At 41.3% G+C, this 25,727-nt stretch overlaps 1 protein-coding gene across 5 annotated transcripts in view; it reads right to left on the bottom strand.

The window, feature by feature from the left end:
• sox5 (SRY-box transcription factor 5) overlaps positions 1-25,727 on the bottom strand; it is a 169,430-nt gene that overhangs the window by 15,515 nt on the left and 128,188 nt on the right. For 4 of the 5 annotated variants that reach the window (XM_055154036.1, XM_020926348.2, XM_020926346.2 and 1 more), the window contains 3 exons: positions 25,473-25,558; positions 6,002-6,166; positions 956-1,145 (listed from right to left, as the gene is read on the bottom strand). In XM_055154036.1, the coding sequence (XP_055010011.1) occupies positions 956-1,145; positions 6,002-6,166; positions 25,473-25,558 (441 nt within the window). The remainder of the gene's footprint in view (positions 1-955; positions 1,146-6,001; positions 6,167-25,472; positions 25,559-25,727) is intronic. The other variant, XM_020926350.2, reaches the window with a different exon arrangement.

Genomic DNA, 25,727 nt, shown 5'->3' with positions numbered 1-25,727 from the left:
TGTCATTGTGTCAGTAATGCTCTGCTGTCCTGGCTCATGTAAGAGGCTTGTCTAATCTCATTGGTGACAGTGACTGTCTGTCATCCTCTCGTCTCTGCATTATTCCCCCGCGTAGAAAAAAGTGTTAATCCGAATCTCTGTAGCGCTCTTCCCCTCCTCAGCTCCAACCGCTTCTGTCTCATTCACTCACTAATAAACAGGGAACAATGAAGCAGCCCTGGGGCGAATAGCAACACGGACGCTAAACACTAACACTAATTATAGCTTGTTACATATGTGTAATATTTGAACTATCAGCAATGCGTGAAGAAATGGATTAGGAGGCACAAAATAGTGATTCATGTCTATGCCATATTTGATGTATGTGTGCAATATGGCCCAGCTTGATTATAGCACTGGCACCGGTAATAATGGTGAAATGTATTCTTGAAAGCACTGCTAAAGCAGCAGAGCCAAGCCATCCTCTTTCCAAGGCTCAATACAACACGTTTGGTCAATGGCCCATCTTGTGCTCTACTCAAGCAGATAGAGCCCTATACACTCCCATAATGAAGGACTGGGCGCGCTATAGGGCCCAGGCTTAATCTGGCACTAATACAGATTGACATTTGGTCAAAAACAACCTCAGTTTCCTATGTTTAGTCTATTGTTGATTTAAAATCAACATGGGAGTGGGTTAAATGAGTGTATTTTGAATTCTGGCCAAATTTAAGGAAAAGCAAGAAACAATTTTCAACCTAAAATGCTAAAAAGAGGCTTCAGTGTTCATATATGACAAATAGGCCCATTGACTGTGTATTAAAAGTATGAGTAGAGATGTTTTTCAGAGCACACCTGGCGGAGGTTTGAGGGTTATTGAGTTATAAACATATATAAGCTTAAGAGAATGCTTGTGTTTTGTGTTGAGTTCTTACTTGAAGTTGAACTTGAACATGAAGTTGTAGCGGTGACCTACCTATTGAGCTGACTCTGGCCTGCGGTCCTCCGATGCTGGAGGGGGCGATGCTGTGCTTCAGGGAGCCCGGGCCCATCTTGGCAGCAGCGACAGCAGGGACCTGTGGGGAAGTTGGGGGGGAGGTGGGTGACTTGCTCTCGGATGCCTTAGGCTTGGCCGACAGGTTCAGTGGCTGTGCACCCTCACTGTCCTGCAAAAACCAAAACAGCACAGTTCCCTGCTGTGACCAGCGTCAGAATTTAGAGACAGGAGGCAGGGAGGACCCTCGCTCTCCTTCATCCAGATTAACGCAATTAACTCAACACGGACCTATTGAATGCAGCCCATGCAGAGCCACTAGGGCAAGCCTGGCGGGACTTATGACACGGTGCATGCCACTGCCCGCGTCCAAGCGGAAAAAATAAGGCACAGACAAAAACGAATGACAGATTTTGGTGCAAACCACTGACATTTACATGCAACGTAATGTTTCACAAGCAAAGGCCCAGCCTCACTCAGGCCAGAGGCAGGACATGCACGTGCACACAGCACTAAGCATGCGCTGAAGGCTGTTTCTCAACATGCAAACAAAAAGGCAGCACAAGAACAATCTCCTCCTCATGTGGAGAAGACCTTGGAATGAATCTGAAAGTGTCTGGTACTGACAAAGCACACATGCTCCACAGAAGAGACCAACACCACAGCACTGTCTGCCACTTCAATGTGCACTTGCTCCATTAGAATCAAGGGACCTTCAAGGCTGTGAACGTGGAGAGTGTGGGGGACAGTGAGCTGCACATTCAGGCTCACAGACAAGCAGCACTCAGCTCCGATCAATACTGTGCTCCAGCAGACTGTGTGTGTGAGGCCACTGTCAGTGTCACTGCACAGGCTGGAGGCTCTCACACTCTTTTACATAAGGCCTCAACTTTAACATCAGGGCTCCAGGTTCACGTGTGTCTGACATGAGCCGTCACTACTGTCTCACACATGTGCTGTGGACCACCACACAGTGCCGGGAGCCTTTATCATGTTAATTGTCATGGCAACATCACCCCTGCTGATGGCCTAATCCAATCAGGGAGAGCCTTTGAGGATCACATGACAGGAAGGAAGGAATTAGATTGAGCTGTGGGTCCAGATGAACACACATCCACTCAGTGTAATTAAAACTACTCAATTAAAAGACCGATAAACAGGAGCTCATGGGCCACAGAGCAGTCCCACCTTAAGCATTCAGAGTCACCCATAACTGAAAAATTATAAGTAAATTCATACCTTCATTTTCTATTATAATCTAAACACTTATTATTTTTATATCATTAGTCTAATTGCTGCTTAGTTGAATGAAACACAGTGATGTCTAAAACACGTGTCTGAGTGCGCGTTCTCCACTCATTAAGCTTGACTTTTGCAGGTTCTAAGCTGGTTCAATTAAGCCATCTCAATTAAGCCCCTTATAAATGTCTGTGTGTTTGTGCACAATCTCCAACTGCAGTGTGTCTATGGTACACGTGCGTAGAGGCCTAACCGGATTGTCCTTTATTAGATAGGGGGTCTTTCTAAACAAACAGAGACCCCCAATGATGTCTGCAGTGAGACAATGGACCAAAGAACAGGCAGAGAGAAAGAGAATTGGATATTCTCAATCCTGACCCTTATTATGGTGCGCTTTGACTGTTCGGAAGCATTTAAATATTTATAATAAATAGATAATGCCTCTTGTACAGTCGGATTGGGGAGTTTTGTGAGCGCCAAGCCAAATCCTATGGTGGGAAGGTGGCCAATGTGCTTTATGCCAGTGCGGGGGAATTAGTTGAGACAGTAGAGAGCTGAGAGGCTTGGGCCCATTTGTTTGTCTGCACATTGTTCAACAGGCTCTTAAATCTCATGACGTGTGCGGATCTTGAATTAATACAATTGCCTTGGTGGGTCTTTCTTGGCTGCTGAAATCGTGTGCAGTTCCGGCAGAAGAGACATGCCCAGTGACAGTGAGAACCAGGGGGACAGAGGCAGGGCATTGGGGGAGAGGGGAGGGGGCGGTGGGTCTACAGAGGGGGACTACAGAGTTGTGAAGAAGCTGGCATTTATATTTTGTATCCAAGTCCTATTAAAGGAGATAGAGGTTAATTAAGAATGTGTTGTGCCAATTTGATTTGTCTAGGGACAGTGGAGGGATACCAGTGTTCAAGCTACAACACGGTAAGACTATGATTATAATATAACAATTTTTAACTGTACCCTGTCTATCTGAAAGTACAGCAAAGTAGACATTACTGACCAAATTTTATGGCATTGTTTTACTTTTACGTTTAACAGTCAATCAATAAATTCTGTCTTTGAATGGCACTTTTTTCTTATTTCATGCCTTCTTTTTGGTAAACTTGTCTTCCTTAATATATACTACAAAAACTAGAACTCTTTGCACTTAAAATAAGAAACAGAATCCAATGCTGCTTGAATTGAAAAAAGCACACTTATTCCTTACTTTTACTTGTCAAGTTGAATCTACTCAAATAAAGTAAAATGTTCTTCAGTGTTCTTAAGTCGTTTTGCATACCCGAATGAAAATTTTCTGAGATTATTACAAAGCTTCTATTTGTGTTATTTGCACAAATTGCACTTTCAACAATAAAAAGTCACATATTTAAAAAGTTTGAAGTATAGTGTGCGTGATTGTCCACTCTGAGCATACATATGGTCCAGTATAATATGTATGAATATGTATGCATGAAGCTCCAGTCTTGCGTACAATAACAATAGTGCATGTATACTGCAGTGATTTGTGCTGGTGAAGTGTTGTGGCTGTACACCTGTCTGTTTATGAGTGTTTTGTGTGTGTGTTGTGTGTGCATGTGTGTGGGCATTTGGGCATGTGCGTTTGTGTGTCGCTGTCCCACCCGAGGGTAAAGCACTTAAGCACCGTGCGCCTGAGTCCAAACAGCTGTGAGCACTGAGTCTCTAAATGACTGCTGCCCACCGGGGGGAGCTACCTCTGAAATATACATGTCACTCACCCGCCCTGAGAATAAAGATGACAAAAAGTCTAAGAGAGCGGACAGAGAGGCTGCGTGCTTCACTGGACAGGCTCAAAGAAGACAGAGAAGCCTAGTATAAAGGACTAGTATTAAGGGCTAAATATAGGAGGGGGATTGTGCTTTGAGTTGGATGGATATTACATTAATGGTATGAGAACTTGGACTGAATTTGGGTATTGCCACTACATTATTTTTAACATATAAGGGAAAAGAGTTGCTTTTATGGACAGTTCTCATAGAAAAGCAAAGAGTAAATCACCATATCCAATGGTGACTCCTGACAGCACCACATATTTTATAGATCATGAATAAAGTGACACTAGAAAAGGACCAATGCTGTAATTTACTTTTTTTTTTACTTTGGCACAGTTTGACAAATATATTAAGGCATATATTTGTTTTAATATAATTACCATGCTAAGAATAGGTGTTTTCAAATACCTCAACAATAACACAGCAAACATCCATATCACACATTGCAATATTTTGCAATATTGTGAAGCCCTAGCATTCAGCCCTATTTGTATTTATAGAACAAAGCTCTTCTAATCTAATGTCCATCCTTTTATATCCACAAACAGTGCCACAACACAAGGGACCCGCTCCAAAATGGCACCACGGTCAGCCTGCCATCTTGGCTCCATGGGGCCTGTCCCGGGCCACGCGAGTCCAGCAGGAGTGGGCTGGCTGACTGTGGAGGCCAATACGGTTTCCACTGCCCCACCACTGCACAAGTCCATATATATGCTAATGGGACATGAGTCAGGGGGCCGAGCAAAGGGACGCATGGACTGAGAGACTGGGGTGTGGGATTTGGGGTCAACCACAAGCATTAATCTGGGACACAACAAGCCTGCAGCCCTGGGATCTGAGAAAAGTGAAGAAGTGGTCTGAACTTATAAAGTGGAAGAAGAATACAGCAATTTAAGGTGATCATGAGGCTGTGTTCATGTGATGTTATCATGAATTACCATCTTTTTTATTTCACTTCTACATACATATAAAACTGAATACTTGGAATGCTTTTGCCACAATTACTGCTATTATTAGTTATTACATATTAGAGTTTATTGCCATTCTTTTCATATTTTGCTCATTTACGAGCTACTGTGTCGAAGTAATCTCACGTGTGGATCAATAAAGTTTGTCTAAGTCTAAATATGCTTAAAATAATTATTTTCAACATATTTATCTTTTATCATAATTCATGTCTCTATGCAGTACATCTAATATTCATCACAATTTCAAAGTAGTTTTCATCAGCACTTAAAAACAAATACATTCTTTGGATCCAAATTTGTGTTTCAGACATTTTGTTCTGCTTTAGAACAGTGATGTGGAGGTGACAAGGGGCAGTGGGCTGGTGTGACTGGGGTAACCTCTTATGCCAAGCAGATATTCATAGACTTCCACTTGGATGCACAGAAACCTTCTTTCAGCCCAATGGTCAGCCAGCCGAGAAAATACTGCAAACACCAACACCTCCCCAAATTCTCAGAAAAAGCAGCTGGAGTTGTGATAAAGTTTTAGATCAAAAGTTTGTTCCAAGGTGTGAATTAGTTTGAGGAAGTGCACTGTGCACACAAAAAATGAAATGGTGCAAACAATCATCAATCATCATGCACTGCAGTCATGAACAAGACAAGAGCTCTGAAGTACAAAAGAAAGGCCAAAGAAAATCTTGTTTTACCTTGGCTACCTGAGTCAGTAATACTGTGTATAGTAAAGTGTAGAGGACTAGTTCATTAGGGGTGAAGTCTGGTAGAAATAAGCACTACATTTATTTTTTGTGAATGATTGGGTGTACTTTAAAGAGTTCCCAGAACGTAGCAAAAGATGTTGCTCCAGCACTCAAACACCTAAGTCCCGAAAACCAAAATCCTCAAACCAACTAAATTAAATTAAGATATTTTTCCCTTCACTGATCAAACATCTGACCTGCACTACTATTTTGGCTATGGGTCATGTATGTGTAGTCATTCTTTGGCCTTTCCGCTGTTCAGAGCCCCTCCCGGTCTCTTCGTTTTACCTTGGTCTTGCCCTGTGGCGGGGTGCTGCGGCCCTTGTCACTCTGTAGGTGTGTGTTGGAGGGGGGTGAGTGCGCGCCCAGGTTGGCTTGAGGAGCCAGACTGCCTCCGTGCTGCTTCCCTCCCGGAGAAACCTGCATGGCGGCCAGTTGAGCGGCATACAACTGCTGCAAGGTCAGACGGAGAGGAGAGAGAAAGAGAGAGGAGGGGGAGAGGGACAGTGAGGAGACCAGAAGAAAGAGGAGAAGAAAAGGCAGACATGAATAAATGAATACAAGAGAGCACAAACAAAAAGACTATGACTAAAAAGCTCTGCGGAAAAGGCCATTAGTGGTGGGCCGCAGTTCGTGTGACACTGTGAGATAGAGGGACATCTCCAGCAGCGTCAGCCCCCCTCTCCCCATGGGACAGGCGCTAACAGCCTCTCTGACAGGACAGGAGATGGCCCTGTCCCCTCCAGGTGCATCGTGGGAGACAGAGAAAACATTCAGGCCTATCGAGGTCACAACGCAAACCCGCTTTGGCTCAAGGTGAAAAAATGTGATGATGGCCGCAGAGCGAAAGACTGGGAGATTTGTGAAGCCACGCCAGATGGGACGTGCCAGAAGTGTTGCTCCATTCTCCATTTAAATCCTAATAAAGGCACACACACAGGATACAATAATACAATAATGTACAATAAGCCCCAAACCAAGATGAATCGACTCAATAACTGCTGTGGGGAAACAAAACAACAGGTTTCGATGCTTCTTATTTATGTATTTAATTAATTTCCAATTAAACCAAAAGCATTATGGTGTGCGCTGTTATGGTGGGAACAAACCGGGATATTTATGCAATAGCATTGTATCACACAAAACAGTCTCTGGCCAGTATTTCCACAGCAACATTAACTTGGAGGCGCTTCAATATTCAAAACCATTTCTATCTGCCTCCACAAATCCTTCTGCACTGACTTTCATGTGGCTAATACAAATCTCTAAGACGCCGTGTTGTGTCTCTGGATTGTCTTTCTATCCTCTGAGCTCTAGTTACTGATGTGTTGTTTTTCAATACTTATAATTGTTATTATTTATTTCTGCTGGAGGATTTTTCTGGAAGAATCCCATGCTTTTTTTTTTAGTTTAACTTGCTTCGTCCTTCTGTTGGCGCTTGGCTGCTGTCCACCGGCGTCAAACAAAGGCTGGTTTATGCAAATGGCAGAGGAGGAGATGTGTCGGCCACAGTAACTCCTGCTCCACCGCGATCTTCAATAAAGATGTCTATCTTTTACATCACCAGGAACACAGCGCACTGACTGGCAACAGGCACAGCAGGCACAAAGCACCACTTTTTGGACCAAGATCGGAATTTGAAATCATCTTTTCACTGTCACTCTCATTCCAACGTTGATGTGTCTTTCCCTTTTTTTAACTATTTAAAACTCTGATTTAATTATTTAAATTTGAACAATATCTGACCACACCAGCCAAAAACAACTAATCCACTCTTCCAGAAATTACATTGTAGTTCTTACTGTAGTGTTAGTTATCTGTTGTTTTTCCTTACAATCCATGCTCCAACTGCAGGTTATCTGCTATGTTTACTGAAATGGAAACACATTATAATAACTACACCTTAATTAGCCCTGATAAAGAAAATACTTAATTCTAATGGACAAATAGTTAATTAAGAATGATTCAAGTGTATTAGCACAAATGCTAATTCAGAATTATTAAGTGATTAAGTGATAATTAACATATCACATATGATGTGTTATTCATTATAAATTAGGTATATACTCATGTTATATTAAGGCTAATAAAGGTGCAGTTATACTATCAAATATTACCAAAATGTTCTTATAATACATGTGAATGTGCCTCCAGCAGGTAGGTGTGTCCGTCTGCATTGCTACAGGTGATCCGTCATCAGCAGAGCCTCTCCCTAAGATCAGATCAGTCTCTTGTTGTCGCTCATTTCTCTTCAATTAGCTTCTCCATGTGCCCAGCCAACCATAACCCTACCACCATGACCCCCTCCTCCGCCTCCTCTGCCCCCCGCCCTCACCCTTCAGCCTGACCCCCCGGCGAGCGCGACCACACGGGCTGCATGTGTGTGTGTGTGTGTGTGTGTGTGTATGTCCATGTATTCGGACCACTGCTTCGTTCAAAGACCTCTTTATTTGCGGAGTGAATTGAGTTCCATTACAAGGCCAGCTCCCGTCACTCAGAGGCTCTGCTCAATGGTCTGGCCAGAAGGTACACACAGACACACGCACACACACACATGCACACACAGATACACACTCATGACACAGACACGCACACATAGGAGCGGACAGAGGCGACGCAGAGTCAGCCTAGAGCGTGGCCACCACAACCACATGTATGTCAACAAACAGGAAGTGACAGCGCAGAGCCTCCTGGGGTGACCGGGGGAACACACGCACAGGGCAGGGAGGGGAGGGGCGCATTCGGGAGGGGTGTAATGGGGGTGGTTGGTTGGACTCTGGAATGTGAAATGCCACTTAGTTGTCCAGTATCCAATCAGGCACAACAGCTAATATCTAGCTAATATCATTTTTTGTACATTTATACCTTTGTATGAAATCAGACCAAACTTACACTCACTGCATGGTCAAATATGGTGAACAGTGATAAAAATGGGGTAAATATAGTAAGTTTTTTATAGTCGTATGATAAACTATCACTTAAAATAAAACATGAAAATATAGAGAACCAAGGGTCAAATCCTGAGAATTTTCGAATATTCTTTCAAGGAATCTTTAATTGATAGTTATATGGTCCACAATCACACACAGCCTTTGTGAAATGTTAAAGGTCCTATGTTATGCAAACTTGACTGTTGTGAGCTTTAAGCCATGTTAGAATGTTGCTACCTCCTCAAAAACATACCTGGAGCTGTGTTTTGTTTCATTCACACATTTGAGTAATCCCGATTTATTAGTCTGTCCTCATCTTCAAAGCTCAAAATGCTCTATTCCACCTTGTGATGTCATGGAGCAATAGGTTAATATTCAAAGTAACAGCTACCTGTTACCTTTAGTTCAGTAGAGAGTGGCATTCCAGGGGAGAAATCATGCAATTAATTCTAGTGCACATGTATGTGGTGTAAAAACACAGTGGAGCACTTCCTATATTATCACATGACAGCACAAGGTGGAACAAAGTGTTTTCTCACTGGGAGAAGAGCACAGCCTAAATATGCAGGATTTGTGTGTTAAACGTGTGAATGAAACAGAACACAACTCCAGGTAAGTTTGTAATGAGGAAACAACATTATAACACAGACCAAAAAATAGCAATAAAGGCGCTTTAAGGACAATTTTATGAACCTTGAACCTAGCATCAGTCTTATAAACTTATATAATGTCCCGTGGAGTCAATTCTAACTGTATTGTTCATTGTTCACAGTCCAGCTGTGTTTTGGGAGCTGGGGTTAGGCCTGGGTCGCTGTCAGGGTCACACATTCAATTTGACATTTATGGGGTTATTTTATGCAGAGGGCAGAGAGATGTGCTGCTACACCATGTACTCTGTCACTGTGTTTGAACATGACAATATAGTGTCTGTGAACACACCGCACGACCTTTGACCCCCTGTGTGTCTCTATTGACGGGAGTTGAAGAGGTGGCGGTTGACTATTGGACTGGCGTGAGTGAAGACATGCTACTGATTGTTTTGTATTAGTCCTATTGACACAGAGAGAATCCATCTAACAGACAAACAGACAGTAAGCCACTCGTCCATTGTCCATCCTGCTGTTTTTCCCATCTTCTCAAGAGATGGGGATCTGTGTGTGCGTTAGGTCAATAATCTGCAGCTTTACTCAGATTAGCAGCCTGCCTCTGTCCGTATTGTCAGAGTTAGTGTCTTGGGCACAGCATTATCCCATTGTTTACAAGGATACTATAGCTCTAAATGGTTCTTAGTTTGGATGTAGATTCATTGTTTTGTTATTTGTTGTTTAATACACTTCAATGGACTAAAATAGAATACAATTTCGTCACATTAAAGGGACCGTATTAAGATATTTTCTGATCTATCTCACAATGTTGTTTCCTCACCAAAAACACACCTGGAGTTTTGTTTTCTTTTATTCATGCATGTTAACATGCATGAATGCATGTTAACACATAAACCATGCATATTTAAGTTGAGTTCTTCTCTCAAACACTGATAACACTCTGATCCAACTTGTGATGTCATGTGGTAATACAGGAAGTGCTCTGCTGTGTTTTTTAAACTCCATACACCTTCACTGAATTCATTTGGATGATTTCAGCCCTGGAATTGACAATCCTACTGAACTAAAGGTAAAAGGTACCTTGAAAACCTCTTCATGACATCACAAGGTGGAATAGAGCATTTTGAGCTTTGGGGATGTAGACAGACTAATAAAATAGGATTAATCAAACATGTGAATGAAAGAAAAACACAACTCCAGGTCTGTTTTTGACGAGGAAACTAAATAAAAAGATCATAAAATAGGATAATATGGGCCCTTTAATTCATGGCCTCTTATTTCTTTCTATAGAGTATTATGCAATGTTGATGATGCAATTTTAAAGAGGGCAGAGAGAGTGTGATTCAGCTAAACGTGAGGGGCTCATTTGCATGCAGAGTGACAGCATTAGACGAGGTGAGAGCACACTGTACAGGCCCGTGGCGCATGCACTCAGCCCGACTGTGAATATAAAATCCCCGCATCTGCCTCCTCCTCCCAGACTCACGGGACCACGAGGAGGAGGGGAACTGACAACCCGGGCTTTTAACACGTTTGCCAGATGAAAAATGTAAAAGGGCAAGGAGAAGTGATGCTGAAATCAGGGCTCGTGTACATTAGCGGGAACGGAGTCACTCTGGGGCACGGGCGAGTATGTCGTAACGTTAAAGACGGAGTGTTTTACTTCTGTGAGGTTTTAACTGTGAACGCATAATATTTAGATCACCGTTGTTAGAGAAGTTCCATTTCGGTGCTGTATCTAGGACACTTACTGCCAGCTCAGTCCTTTTTATCTCACACTGCGTCATCAGAGGTTTAATACTCCCAACAACGGAAGCGTAGCCAGACTGGACTGCACTAGACTGGTTGTGTTGAAGGTTCACGTCACCAGAAAAAACAACGTATTAAAATGCTTTCTGAGCTGTTTGCTTTTCCTGTATCCGTGGAGACTATTTGGCTATTCACGGTTACATCACAATCCAGGAAGACGTTTTGAAACATGAGCTGACAACTTCCGTCTGACAAAATGGCGTGGCGGCACGGTGGTTGAGTGGCTAGCACTCATGCCTCACAGCAAGAAGGTTCTGGGTTCGATCCACAGGTCGCCCAGGGCCTTTCTGTGTGGAGTTTGCATGTTTCTCCCTGTGTCTGGATGGGTTTCCTCCGGGTGCTCCGGTTTCCCCCATCAACCCAAAACATGCTCCAGGTCTCCAGAACAGTTGATAGTCAAGGTCAGTTAAATACAATCAATCAATGAACCTGTCCAGGGACTACAGGTGGAAATTAGCACTGATGCTACAACGTGATGTACAATGCATCTCTCCTGTAAAGGTTAATGTGAAAATTGTGTCTGTCTCAAATAAATAAATAAATAAAATGTAGGAAAAATTAGGAAAATGGTCTGTTATTCAACAATTCCAACCATTTCATCATTTCCCCACTGACGCACAACTCCGAGTGCGCTGGGTACATGCGATTAGACAACACATACGTCTGCAGTCTCCATTTTACCGCTGATCACGTTTCCTTCACTGGGTTTGATCACAGTCAGTCGGCGAGGCCAGTGTCGGGAACTACACCGGAAGTTGTCGTTGCATCCTAAGAGAGCAGTGTTACGGAAATTTGACGCAGCTGCTCGCTCTAAAACCAAAACAACCCAATCTTATCTTTTGGCACCCTAAGCCAGCACTGGTTAGGACCAAGGTCAGTCAGAGTCAAATCGCCCTGAGAGTACAGCAGAGAGAGTTCGGTGCTTCCTGAATGCCTCACAACCTTAACTTCACACCCCTCCCATACCCTGTTGCTAGTCCTGTGAAATGTTTGTAATGTGTTTTCACTATATGCTGATGTGCAGAGATGTTGTTTTTGTGCACTCCCCTATACTATGCACCGACAGGGGCATGGTCTGGGGCAGTTCTCTTTTCTTTTTCTTTTTTTCTCCCCCATCCTCATGTTATGCTGCAGTATTTATTTCTATCTGCTACCGGCCACCCAGTCTGGTCCGTGTTGTCTTCCCCATTTATTGTATTCATTTGTATTGACAAATGAAGGCCATTATTCATTCATCATGTTTTTCCAAACATCTTCCTGGTTTGTGATGGAAGCGTGAATATAGTATATCAGCTCACTATGGACATTTCAGATGGTACAGGCTTTTTACACAAAGTGTGGCAGCAGAAGACCTTCCAGAGGAAATACTTTGGGGGAATGAAAGATTTTCCCATCAACTGAGGGCCTGTTTACACTTAATTCTTGCAGTAAAAATGACAAATATTTCATTGGAAGTGCCTTTCTTTTAGACGGTGGCGGCATTTTTGGGGCTTAAAAAAACGCAAAAATCTGAATCCACCCTCCAGAGTGGAAAACTTCGAATATGTGTCGTTGTGACATCACTTGGGCAGTAAAAACAAGGAAGTGGAGAACTGTGTCTGAAGTTGCAGCAGCCATTTTCGAGCCGGGGATGATGGCAAGCATGAAAACAGTCTTTTCGTGGCCCGTGTACTAGCAAGTAGTTGTATCTACGCTGTTTCCCATTTGTCTATGATTTGTTTAAACTGTTTTCCGCAATAGCACCACATGATCGATCACAAACCCAACGAATCAGGAAGGCACAAGTCACAATGACGTCAATTAGAGCTCTTACATCAATGTTTTCAGGCGTCCACACAGTGCCGGATCAGATCCGTATGAGCTGGCGGCACCAGATCGTTCTGTCTCTGGAGTCGTTCGGATTAGTGTGGATGAACACTGCATCCACAACGAAAACAACTTGAATACGTAGTAGGGTAAATGGGGCCTCTCTTTGTTTGTTGCAGTAAATCACAGATTTAGTTTGACCTCAAGAGCTATTTATACAATGTCTGTCTGTACTGGAGCAAGACACATTTTGCTCAATTACCTGTAATAAAACCGGGTACACGGTCTTTAAGTCTCTGCTTGAAGGCAGTCTCTCATATGCTACATCTTCCACTTACCGCGGATGACCATTCAGTTTCAGAGGCCGCAGACATGCTTCGACGCTCTCGCCACATCCATATTCCATATTTTTTGCAGTAAACGCCGCTCCCCGAGGCTAGCGATTCTCTTCTTTACCCAGAGCCGTGGCAGAGACGCGAGCAGAGGGAGAGATTCGGATCACTTGTATAACGCTCCCTCCGCGCGCACTAAAAACCCCGCGCAGTCCATCTCCGGCGTAATTACCTGTCTCGCGCCATTCGGAAGAGAGCCGTTTCATACAAAAACACAAAACACGCCGTTGCGAACGTCTCCCCGAGCCACTGCGGTCTGTCGCGTACTCGGGAGGAGCGTGAGGAGCCTAGGAGTGATGGTAATTGGGCGAACAAAAACCGTGAGAAGACAGCGCTAAAAAGGCGTTTGTAAAATGAAAAATGTGCCGCGCAGGTGCAGATAGCAGCTGTAAATGAGCGGCTTGAGGGAAGTGTGGCAGACGTTTAAGGTTGTAATAAGAAGAAAACTAACCTGAAATAATCTGTAGGCGAGCACAGACAAATGGAAAGGGGCACGGTTACTCAGCAGAATGCATTTATATTTTACTAGTCGTAGTACTCAAGTTCATGTACCCAATGTGTTACGGTCTTTGTGATAGAGAGGGACCTCAAATTTAACGGTGCTGTGCTTGGTTTTTATCGTCTTTAAAATGTGACAAACAGAACTAATTCATTTTAAACGATTTGCAGTGGTCTTCGGTTATTCCTCACTTACCGTATGCTTTCTGAGCATCCTACTTTAGTTTAGTTTAGAGTTTATAAGCGCTTTTCACAACTTTTAAAGACCGAAGTGGAGTTTATTTGGTCATGGTCACATTTTTATATAGCGCTTTTCCACCTTCAAGGCTCTCAAAGTGCTTTACAACAAGGAACCACTCACCCATTTACAACAAGGAACCCCCAGCGTACATAGACACTAGGGGCGAGGCGGGTTAAGTGACAACGAGGAGGGTCATTCCAGACGTGCAACAGAAACTCCTTTAGCGTGTAATCAACCAATCTCTTCCGCTTTTTCACTTCTTCTTGGCAAAAGTCTGTACTGTTTATGGTATGATACTGACAACTAAGTTACTATAACAGGTTATCAACTCTGCTTGGGAAACGCTTTGGATAAAAGCGTCTGCTAAGTTCATAAACATAAACCCCTGACTCGCTGTAGATCTATGGCCTGTAGCTATACGGCCTGTCAGCAGCTGTACATTTAACATGACGCTGCAATTGCTCAAACTGTACATAAATGGTACTTACGGACATAACTCAAGTACAGCGTTGACACTAGTACTTGTCATGAATGCAGTTTTTTCCTGTCCAAATGATGACTACTGTGTTGAAAATACTGAAGGAAGTAGGCAGTACAATATAGTTTTTTTTTGTTTTTGTTTTTTTCAGAAAGGGACATAAGCTAAAAACAAGAGGTGTTCCAATTTAGGGGGAAAAAAAAAGTATGTTCTGCAGCCTGACGATCTTGGTGACAACACTTAGTCCAGGGGTGTCATACTTAAATTCACAGAGGGTTAGAATTAAAAACTGGGACTAAACTGGGCCAAACTAAATATTTATTGAAAAATTTCAACAACATCTGCATGTTTTCTCTTCTTCCAAGATATGTAATGTTTAACCTTTTCTTAAAATAAATGTTTAATAATAGTTTTGCTTAAACACTGAATCCATAACAAACATAATATAAAATAATAACAAAATTTTAAATAAATATAGTCTATCTGTAGCCGACGGGCAGCTCTAATACATATTTGATATGAGCTCGCGGGCCAAATTTAGCCCCCAGGCCTGAGTCTGACATGTCTGACTTAGCCCACTGGGTTTCACAATGACAGCACTCATCTGTGGAAGCTGGAATCGCACCGCCAACCTGTGAGTCTGTGGATCTCAACCAGGGATGTTTATGTTGCGATGTGTGGACAAACACCCTGCACAACTTGCATGTTAACAGTGCAGTTCCTGTTTGGGTAATAAAATGTAAATTAGGGCCAGTTTACACAAGAACGCGTGCGGGTAAAAACAACAAAATATTTTATGGGAAGTGTCTTTCGTTTAGACGGTGACGGTTTTTTTCGGGGCTTAAAAATGCAAAAATCTGAAACCACCCTCCAGAGTGGAAAAGTTGAATACACTCCGCCATAGCGTTTCCGTCTACACTGCCCAAGACGCAAAACTCTGGTCAGATCTGCTCATGTTGCGTATGCGTTTACGTCACATACATCACCACTTAGCCGCCTGGCATGCATACCCAATCGAATTCCACACACTTTTGCATCACCGTATGAATGCAAATTTCCTCCCGAAAACACTTGTCTAAATGCAGAATAAAAAAGTAAAGACGCAACGCCACTTTTGCGTCAGTTCAGACCGTCATCATATAAACGTAGCCTTAGATGCAGACAGTGTAGTGTGGACATATTATAACCTGACAGTACATAAGGTTGTGTTCAAATATGTGAGAAAAAAAATCAGGTACAGAGTCTTTACAACATTAGAGTAGAGCAATTTATATATGCAGTGTTATAGTGCACAAATAAGTCTATGTAGAATGATATGCCCCTTTTCAAATGTCAAATTTGAATAACAAATATTCCTAATTCTTTAATTGTCAATAACGCAAGCACAGAGGTTTAGGAGTCTTTTCTCGGAGCTGATCCTTACAAAATGACGCTTTGAAAAGAGCCACACATACCTATCTCTAAATTGTACATATTTAAGCTGTCAGCCTCTCCAGGGCTCAAACACTCTTTCACCTTATGACATCATTATGTGTTACTCCAGGAATGCCCCTCCATGCTCCTAGAGGCCAAATACATACATCTTGACTGGACTCATTTTGATCCTCTCAGGCTTAAATTGCCTTCCTTGAATAAGATGCAGCATTTTCTGCCTCATTTCTGCCTCATTTGAAGTGCAGAGCTGAAGCGAGTGTGTGTTATTACACCCGCTAATTTACACTCACATATCAAGACTGGAATATTATTACTTGGGCTTCTATACAAATGTATTATTTTAAGATGAAAACTAAAAAGACCGTAAAGCTCAGGTCAGCACATTGTTGAGTGGCGAGCGCTCATGCCACCACAACAAGGTTCAGGGTTTGACACGCAGAGTTTGCATAATCTGCCTGTGTCTGGGTGACTTTTCTCCCATCAACCAAAAACCATAGCCTGATTCATCACCCGGTTTCACTTCGTGGGAACCGTCTAATCATTAGTTCGCTCGACGGTAGGCAGGTACTTTTTTTATTTAGCCAATCTCTGCTATTTGGTCATGATGTAATGTGCCAAATTATATTCGGAAGGGCAGTAATATGTTTCCCTTTGATAAAATTTGCCAAATACTCTCTTTGTCCCGGTTTTGAATCCTCGATCTCGGGAATCGTTGCCAACACAGAATGTCTGTCTTCGTCTACATCCATCTCGACCGCTTTGTTTACTGTTGTGTGTAAAGGGACCCAGACAGGCGCTTGAGTTTGACGTCATGGCTTCACACCTCTTCGCTGATTGGCCGGTGCGTGGTGTACAACTTTCAGGTTTCTTGCAAACCGTCTAGTGTATTCTGATTCTTGACCTAGTTGTTGGAGAGAAATGACATTGAGGTGAGGCACTAGGTGGCAATTGGCTTCCAAAAACATGCATCATAGGTCGAATGCTCCAGTTAAGGTAGTCCTGATCAAGACCAGCTCAAGATCTGGAGATGGTTCCCCTGATGCTGCACTGCGGCTCCCACTGACGGGACGATAATTTGTACTTTAGCCTTAAAGCAGACCTATTCAGCAGTTTTCTAATACAGAAGTCAGTGGATTTCTTTCTTGTATTAAGTCATTTTAGATCAATATTGTGATTTTAAATGTGCAAATTATAACACAATGATCCACGAGTGCCATAGATTATAATTATAGAGCACACACAAGCACAATACATTTTCTTTAAAACTAGTTCTAATGCTTGACTGACACATCTTATGACTTCTGCATGTTTTAAATCCTTAAAACACTAAAATGCCCAATCACGCCGTATTGTCCGTAATGTCATATTTATTTTACATGCGGCTACATAAACATACGTGCATATTTGTAAACTGCAGCTGACACTCCTCACATGCTTACAGCGCCGTAACCGTCACATCCACAGACTCACAAAGTACCTCTGATTGCGTTTGCGTTCTCGTGATCAGCANGCTGCTGTCCACCGGCGTCAAACAAAGGCTGGTTTATGCAAATGGCAGAGGAGGAGATGTGTCGGCCACAGTAACTCCTGCTCCACCGCGATCTTCAATAAAGATGTCTATCTTTTACATCACCAGGAACACAGCGCACTGACTGGCAACAGGCACAGCAGGCACAAAGCACCACTTTTTGGACCAAGATCGGAATTTGAAATCATCTTTTCACTGTCACTCTCATTCCAACGTTGATGTGTCTTTCCCTTTTTTTAACTATTTAAAACTCTGATTTAATTATTTAAATTTGAACAATATCTGACCACACCAGCCAAAAACAACTAATCCACTCTTCCAGAAATTACATTGTAGTTCTTACTGTAATGTTAGTTATCTGTTGTTTTTCCTTACAATCCATGCTCCAACTGCAGGTTATCTGCTATGTTTACTGAAATGGAAACACATTATAATAACTACACCTTAATTAGCCCTGATAAAGAAAATACTTAATTCTAATGGACAAATAGTTAATTAAGAATGATTCAAGTGTATTAGCACAAATGCTAATTCAGAATTATTAAGTGATTAAGTGATAATTAACATATCACATATGATGTGTTATTCATTATAAATTAGGTATATACTCATGTTATATTAAGGCTAATAAAGGTGCAGTTATACTATCAAATATTACCAAAATGTTCTTATAATACATGTGAATGTGCCTCCAGCAGGTAGGTGTGTCCGTCTGCATTGCTACAGGTGATCCGTCATCAGCAGAGCCTCTCCCTAAGATCAGATCAGTCTCTTGTTGTCGCTCATTTCTCTTCAATTAGCTTCTCCATGTGCCCAGCCAACCATAACCCTACCACCATGACCCCCTCCTCCGCCTCCTCTGCCCCCCGCCCTCACCCCTTCAGCCTGACCCCCCGGCGAGCGCGACCACACGGGCTGCATGTGTGTGTGTGTGTGTGTGTGTATGTCCATGTATTCGGACCACTGCTTCGTTCAAAGACCTCTTTATTTGCGGAGTGAATTGAGTTCCATTACAAGGCCAGCTCCCGTCACTCAGAGGCTCTGCTCAATGGTCTGGCCAGAAGGTACACACAGACACACGCACACACACACATGCACACACAGATACACACTCATGACACAGACACGCACACATAGGAGCGGACAGAGGCGACGCAGAGTCAGCCTAGAGCGTGGCCACCACAACCACATGTATGTCAACAAACAGGAAGTGACAGCGCAGAGCCTCCTGGGGTGACCGGGGGAACACACGCACAGGGCAGGGAGGGGAGGGGCGCATTCGGGAGGGGTGTAATGGGGGTGGTTGGTTGGACTCTGGAATGTGAAATGCCACTTAGTTGTCCAGTATCCAACATCAGGCACAACAGCTAATATCTCATTTTTTGTACATTTATACCTTTGTATGAAATCAGACCAAACTTACACTCACTGCATGGTCAAATATGGTGAACAGTGATAAAAATGGGGTAAATATAGTAAGTTTTTTATAGTCGTATGATAAACTATCACTTAAAATAAAACATGAAAATATAGAGAACCAAGGGTCAAATCCTGAGAATTTTCGAATATTCTTTCAAGGAATCTTTAATTGATAGTTATATGGTCCACAATCACACACAGCCTTTGTGAAATGTTAAAGGTCCTATGTTATGCAAACTTGACTGTTGTGAGCTTTAAGCCATGTTAGAATGTTGCTACCTCCTCAAAAACATACCTGGAGCTGTGTTTTGTTTCATTCACACATTTGAGTAATCCCGATTTATTAGTCTGTCCTCATCTTCAAAAGCTCAAAATGCTCTATTCCACCTTGTGATGTCATGGAGCAATAGGTTAATATTCAAAGTAACAGCTACCTGTTACCTTTAGTTCAGTAGAGAGTGGCATTCCAGGGGAGAAATCATGCAATTAATTCTAGTGCACATGTATGTGGTGTAAAAAACACAGTGGAGCACTTCTTATATTATCACATGACAGCACAAGGTGGAACAAAGTGTTTTCTCACTGGGAGAAGAGCACAGCCTAAATATGCAGGATTTGTGTGTTAAACGTGTGAATGAAACAGAACACAACTCCAGGTAAGTTTGTAATGAGGAAACAACATTATAACACAGACCAAAAAATAGCAATAAAGGCGCTTTAAGGACAATTTTATGAACCTTGAACCTAGCATCAGTCTTATAAACTTATATAATGTCCCGTGGAGTCAATTCTAACTGTATTGTTCATTGTTCACAGTCCAGCTGTGTTTTGGGAGCTGGGGTTAGGCCTGGGTCGCTGTCAGGGTCACACATTCAATTTGACATTTATGGGGTTATTTTATGCAGAGGGCAGAGAGATGTGCTGCTACACCATGTACTCTGTCACTGTGTTTGAACATGACAATATAGTGTCTGTGAACACACCGCACGACCTTTGACCCCCTGTGTGTCTCTATTGACGGGAGTTGAAGAGGTGGCGGTTGACTATTGGACTGGCGTGAGTGAAGACATGCTACTGATTGTTTTGTATTAGTCCTATTGACACAGAGAGAATCCATCTAACAGACAAACAGACAGTAAGCCACTCGTCCATTGTCCATCCTGCTGTTTTTTCCCATCTTCTCAAGAGATGGGGATCTGTGTGTGCGTTAGGTCAATAATCTGCAGCTTTACTCAGATTAGCAGCCTGCCTCTGTCCGTATTGTCAGAGTTAGTGTCTTGGGCACAGCATTATCCCATTGTTTACAAGGATACTATAGCTCTAAATGGTTCTTAGTTTGGATGTAGATTCATTGTTTTGTTATTTGTTGTTTAATACACTTCAATGGACTAAAATAGAATACAATTTCGTCACATTAAAGGGACCGTATTAAGATATTTTCTGATCTATCTCACAATGTTGTTTCCTCACCAAAAACACACCTGGAGTTTTGTTTTCTTTTATTCATGCATGTTAACATGCATGAATGCATGTTAACACATAAACCATGCATATTTAAGTTGAGTTCTTCTCTCAAACACTGATAACACTCTGATCCAACTTGTGATGTCATGTGGTAATACAGGAAGTGCTCTGCTGTGTTTTTTAAACTCCATACACCTTCACTGAAATCATTTGGATGATTTCAGCCCTGGAATTGACAATCCTACTGAACTAAAGGTAAAAGGTACCTTGAAAACCTCTTCATGACATCACAAGGTGGAATAGAGCATTTTGAGCTTTGGGGATGTAGACAGACTAATAAATAAGGATTAATCAAACATGTGTGAATGAAAGAAAACACAACTCCAGGTATGTTTTTGAGGAGGTAACAGCATTCTAACCTGAATAAAGATCACATGTTGCATAATATAGGACCTTTAGATTATACACTTTATACTTTCTATTTTTTAATGTGTAAATAGACAAACAAATGTTAGAATAACAACATTCTCCAGGATTGTGACAGTACAAATATACTGAATTGTAATACCCATTATTCTGAAACAAAACTTGTTTACCCATGCCTCAGAATAATCTCACTATTGTCTATAGATTTCACATTTACATCATGGTATCGCAAAGGTACATTTCCACTGAACTCAACCTATTCTAAGCTAAGTAGGTGATATCTGGAATTAAACCAATTTCTAGGTAAATACTTAGCTGCTCTGTTTCTCTCCAAGATAAGAGGTTCTTGCAGCTAAACAAGTTAACATTGATTTCTTGCAAACCAATTGTGTTTTGCTATTTCCCCCGTTTCATGTTCTTCTTTTCCTTGCCATTTTGTTGTTGGTGCGTCCGTCCCCCGGTGTGGAGTATGGTAATCCAGGACAATATGTTCCAACATCTGCCTCTCCATATGATGCCTGACCTGCACCATTGACCCTCTTTATTCCAATGCCACACACACCCTTTCCCCACACAAGTACACCTCTATCCTCTCATCTCTCTTTTCTCTATTAATTTAATCATAATCCTCGAAAATGACCTCTGAACATTTTTATCTGGTATGAAAAGCAGGCAGCATCACCCTACCTTCACCATAAACCATATGTGCTAGTATGAGTGAACTTTAGCTCAGATTGCAAGTATTTATTATGTTTTGGGACTACTATTACTGCTGGTATTGCTGCTACTACTAATAATACTGCTGCTACACTGCTACTATTACTGCTACACATGCTATAAGCGCTACTACTATCACTACTACTACCACCACTACTACTACTACTACAACTATGACTACCATTACATTTATTAATTCTACTATTGCTACTACTACTACTATTACTGCTACTACTACCACCAAAAGTACAGTATTCCTACCACTATACTTTCTACTACTAAGACAATCAAGATTTTATTTTAGCATTATAATACATTATATAAATGTTATTGTATGCAAGTGATTACATTCAATTTTCTTTGTTGTTGTTTAAAATAGGACCAATAACATCAGAGGTGGGTTTAGAGTTGATTTGGGACAGAAAAAAAGTATATCTTTCCATTAGACTTATATGCATACTTCATTTCTTTAATGCATTTGTGGCCTGTGCATGATATCAATGATATGATGGGGGTCAACAGAGTAAGATTAACATGCTCTAATGCACAATGTCTCACTTATCCACCCAGATTAAGGCTTTAAAGGCCAACCTTGTACACTCAGAGTACTATTGCCTTAAAAGACCTTTATTTTATGCTAAGGCGCCCCTGAGTTTGAGAGCAGTCATGATGGGCTGATGTGTGAAGGAAGTGTAAAATGTAGAACAGGGTTAAAATCTTAAAGAGATTAGCACATGTCACTGAGGGGTGCACTTAACTTAAAGCTGGGCCTCTTTATTCTATCCACACAGTGTGGAGCTGTCATGACACCATTTCATATATGGGATTATAGAGAAGAGTGCTCCATCATACTAAATTCATGAAAGTAACAAGATCTAACAATCAATGAATGCCACAGTGATCGATACAGGATACTTCTTGAGTTGCCCATTGTTAATTACTAAGTTCTAACTTTTATTTTACATGAATATGTGTTTTCTTTGTTTACTAAATAGTATATTTTAAGCAATTATAGATATTGTTAAGGTTCACTATGCAATTTTTCTGGTGAAACGTCTGCTACAGCTTGTCTCTACGGAGATGCAATAGCCTTGCCACCTGGAATGTTGCCTTACCTTTAGTTTTTAATTCTCAAAAATACTCTGAAAATGTGCATTATTTTTGCTTGTCTTCATAGAGATAGACAATTTAATGCCACACTGCGGAACCTTCCTGGCAAAGTAATTACATCCTTTTTTACCAGAAAATCTGGCCTGTAGGTAGGGGTGATCTTATACAAACTATTCAATTATATTATTGAACAAGCAAAAATGGTATGAATAAATGTCAAATTATTGGTTTTGATCACATTTGTTCTTGAAAACTACCTGATACAATTACATTGAGTCAGTTGTGCTCTAGTTGTTAATGTACAGCCTTCTTCTGCCGGTAAGTGTTTCCATGGCGATCTAATCAAACATCATATCTTGTCTTTATGACTGAAACATTTCAAATGAGGGTACGGGATGGTCCCAGAGGAAATGCAGCCACATAGAGACATCTGCACTCCTCAAATCCCTTTTCTTTCTGACAGAACCTTAAGCTTCTCTGCATATGTTTTCTGTCAGCCACAAATCTGAAATTGAGATGTTTTTGTATCTCAAGCTCTTATAGGTCCAAAAATAAATAATAATGATTAAAAAGTTTTTTGATGTGGTTGTGTAGAATAGTATTCAACATTATTAATAATATAATCCTAATCAATTGTTTCATCTTATGTGCACCATTTGTAGACTTAACCCATTGAATAGATATGAAATTAAGTTTTAAATAATTAATCTCTATAATGTTGTAATTTCTCATTCTGAAATCCATGAAAAGTCTTGTGTGGATCATTTATTTGTACATTTGTGAAGTGTGTTTCCAACTTAGGTCCATTCCAAATGCATAGTTCTACTTCTTGAAATCATCCAAACTCTGTGCATTCTGAGGTACCTTCTTCTCTGAGTGATTCATAGTGCATATATTACTTAATGTGAATAATGACAGAATATATTGCATAGATATTTTTGTTTCCATTTAACAATTTTTTTCTCAGTCAATCCTAATAGGTTAGATGTAAAGAAAACTTCCTCCTTTCTGATTCATTTAGTGAAACAGTTGTAAAGCATACAGAATAATGTATGTTACAGACCATTATTTTTGAACATTCATAAGTTTAAAATTCACTGGGGACAGCTGATTTACACTGCTGCTCTCTCCACACTGTAAAACATATGCTCGCCATTCTTCTGACAGGTGCACATGTACAGCATACACTCCGCCTGACCTTTAACCTGCATTTCCCATAATTCAGTGTGTGTGAACGCTAAGTGATTTAAACTCCCTTCTCCATTTTTACATAGAAGTACAGTCTATGTGCAGCTGTTCCTCTCAAATATATACATCCCATCTTATGATAATACATGTCAGAGGGAGACAGAAGGGCCAAGTGCTGAACATAAGGTTAATGTGTTTCAGACAGGCAGCTGAGAGGACGCCCCTGCTACCTCTTAACCCATGGGGATGTCCCAAAGGTCCAAAAGCGCTCGTGGATATAAGTATGTGGGGTCTGCTACTCTCTATTTGAACCAAAATTGCCATTGAGGTAAAAGAATGATGACGATTACAAGTGCATTTACGTAAGTACAACCCCCCCCCCAAAAAAAAAACACGCGCTACCACATTACTGGATTTCGTAATTTTAATCTTTTAAGTTGTCTGGATTTGCAGGCCTATATGTTTGATTTGTCACATTGTCACCTTGACTACTCCAAAATTTAGTGTAATGAATACATGGATTTTGTTACTCTCATGACTTGCTAACACGCAACACTTCTAATAAAATCAGCAGATGTTGATTTCATTTTTTTATCGGATGTTTTTTGGCTTGCCCCGCGCTCGTCCTTCAGATTTACAGCTTTGTTTCCGAGCAGAGGAGCAGACGTGCGCTACCTGTCCTATTGCTATACCAGTCCAGCGAGTGAGGTGGTCAGAACGGGCCCTCGAGTCAGGAGTTTCCATGTATCGTAAACGGTAAAAGACTTGCTAAAAGTTTGTCTGTTTTGATCATCATTGTTGTTCCAGATGGTGATGCATTGTGGGTATTAGTGACAGTATGTTCTAGTTCACTAATGGCTGTTTCATATTCACTGTCAGCATTCTATTTATAACTACGTTTTAGTGATGTTTGGGGATGTCAACATGTAGATTTTATTACTGCCTCCCAATTACCTATTCAATTAAATGTGTGTTGAATTGTATTTATTTACATTCTGGGTATGGTATAAAGTGATTCAAATTGGACATAAGACTAAGATAATAAATGTTGACCACTCATATTTTCACAATGGTCATTTAAAATTCAATAGTTTACAGCAGTAGTATGTGTAACAATAGTTATACATATCATTTGGGGGGTATTTTGGGACAGATAATCACAGTCCTAACTCCAAATTACTCATTTTTTCTTGAAACTAAATAATACTGACAACTTGTGGACAACATCTGCAATAAGAACTTTCAATAAAACATATTTCTACATGATGGTTTCTCCAGATGTCTTTAGCAGGCGCGCTACAGAAGGGCCCAGCTCTGAGTCCTGTCTAAACCTGATCCAGCTCCAGTCCCCGAGCCAGTGCCTCACTTGTCATCTCCCTGTGATTTCTGATGATACATTTGGTTTTATGGGATGGCCTCACTGTCCACACTCAGGGTCGGTCTGACAGTTGTGACTCTATTCGTGTCCGGTGTACTGTGAACGCCCAAGAGCTCAAGAGATTTATTCCCACTGGGGCCAGTCGAGTGAAAAGGAAGTGTATTTTCTATCAACAGTGACCAACACTTGAAGATATTTTGAAGTCTGTCAGTCTGGACGGCGCTCACATGAGGTGTACTTGAATCTTAACTATTTGCAATGTGACGTTTCAAAATAGTATTCAAACTTTTACTTGTGTGTATAGTCATAGTGTTGACGTTAACTTCTTGGATTTACCTGTAGTTGTAGTGGACCAAGACCTGGTGTGGCAGCAGCAGCAGCAGCCATTGTCGTGGGGATTAGCTGCAGAGGATAAGGATCACCTAAAACACACAAAATATAATGTTAAGAATACAATTTTTACACAGAAGTCTGTAACGAAAACACATTTTGAAGTGTGATATATTGCTGAAATAAATATAAATAATAAATGATGATACTGAAAACTAACCAAACTATAAAGCTAAATTATACAAAGAAAAGGTACCCATG

The sequence above is a fragment of the Boleophthalmus pectinirostris genome, unplaced genomic scaffold (assembly GCF_026225935.1).
Source record: "Boleophthalmus pectinirostris isolate CB_2022bp ecotype Guang Dong unplaced genomic scaffold, ASM2622593v1 HiC_scaffold_18, whole genome shotgun sequence".
In the NCBI taxonomy this organism is placed as follows: Eukaryota; Metazoa; Chordata; class Actinopteri; order Gobiiformes; family Gobiidae; genus Boleophthalmus; species Boleophthalmus pectinirostris.
The sequence above is the reverse complement of the archived record's forward strand: the minus strand, read 5'-3'. Positions and strand labels throughout refer to the sequence as shown.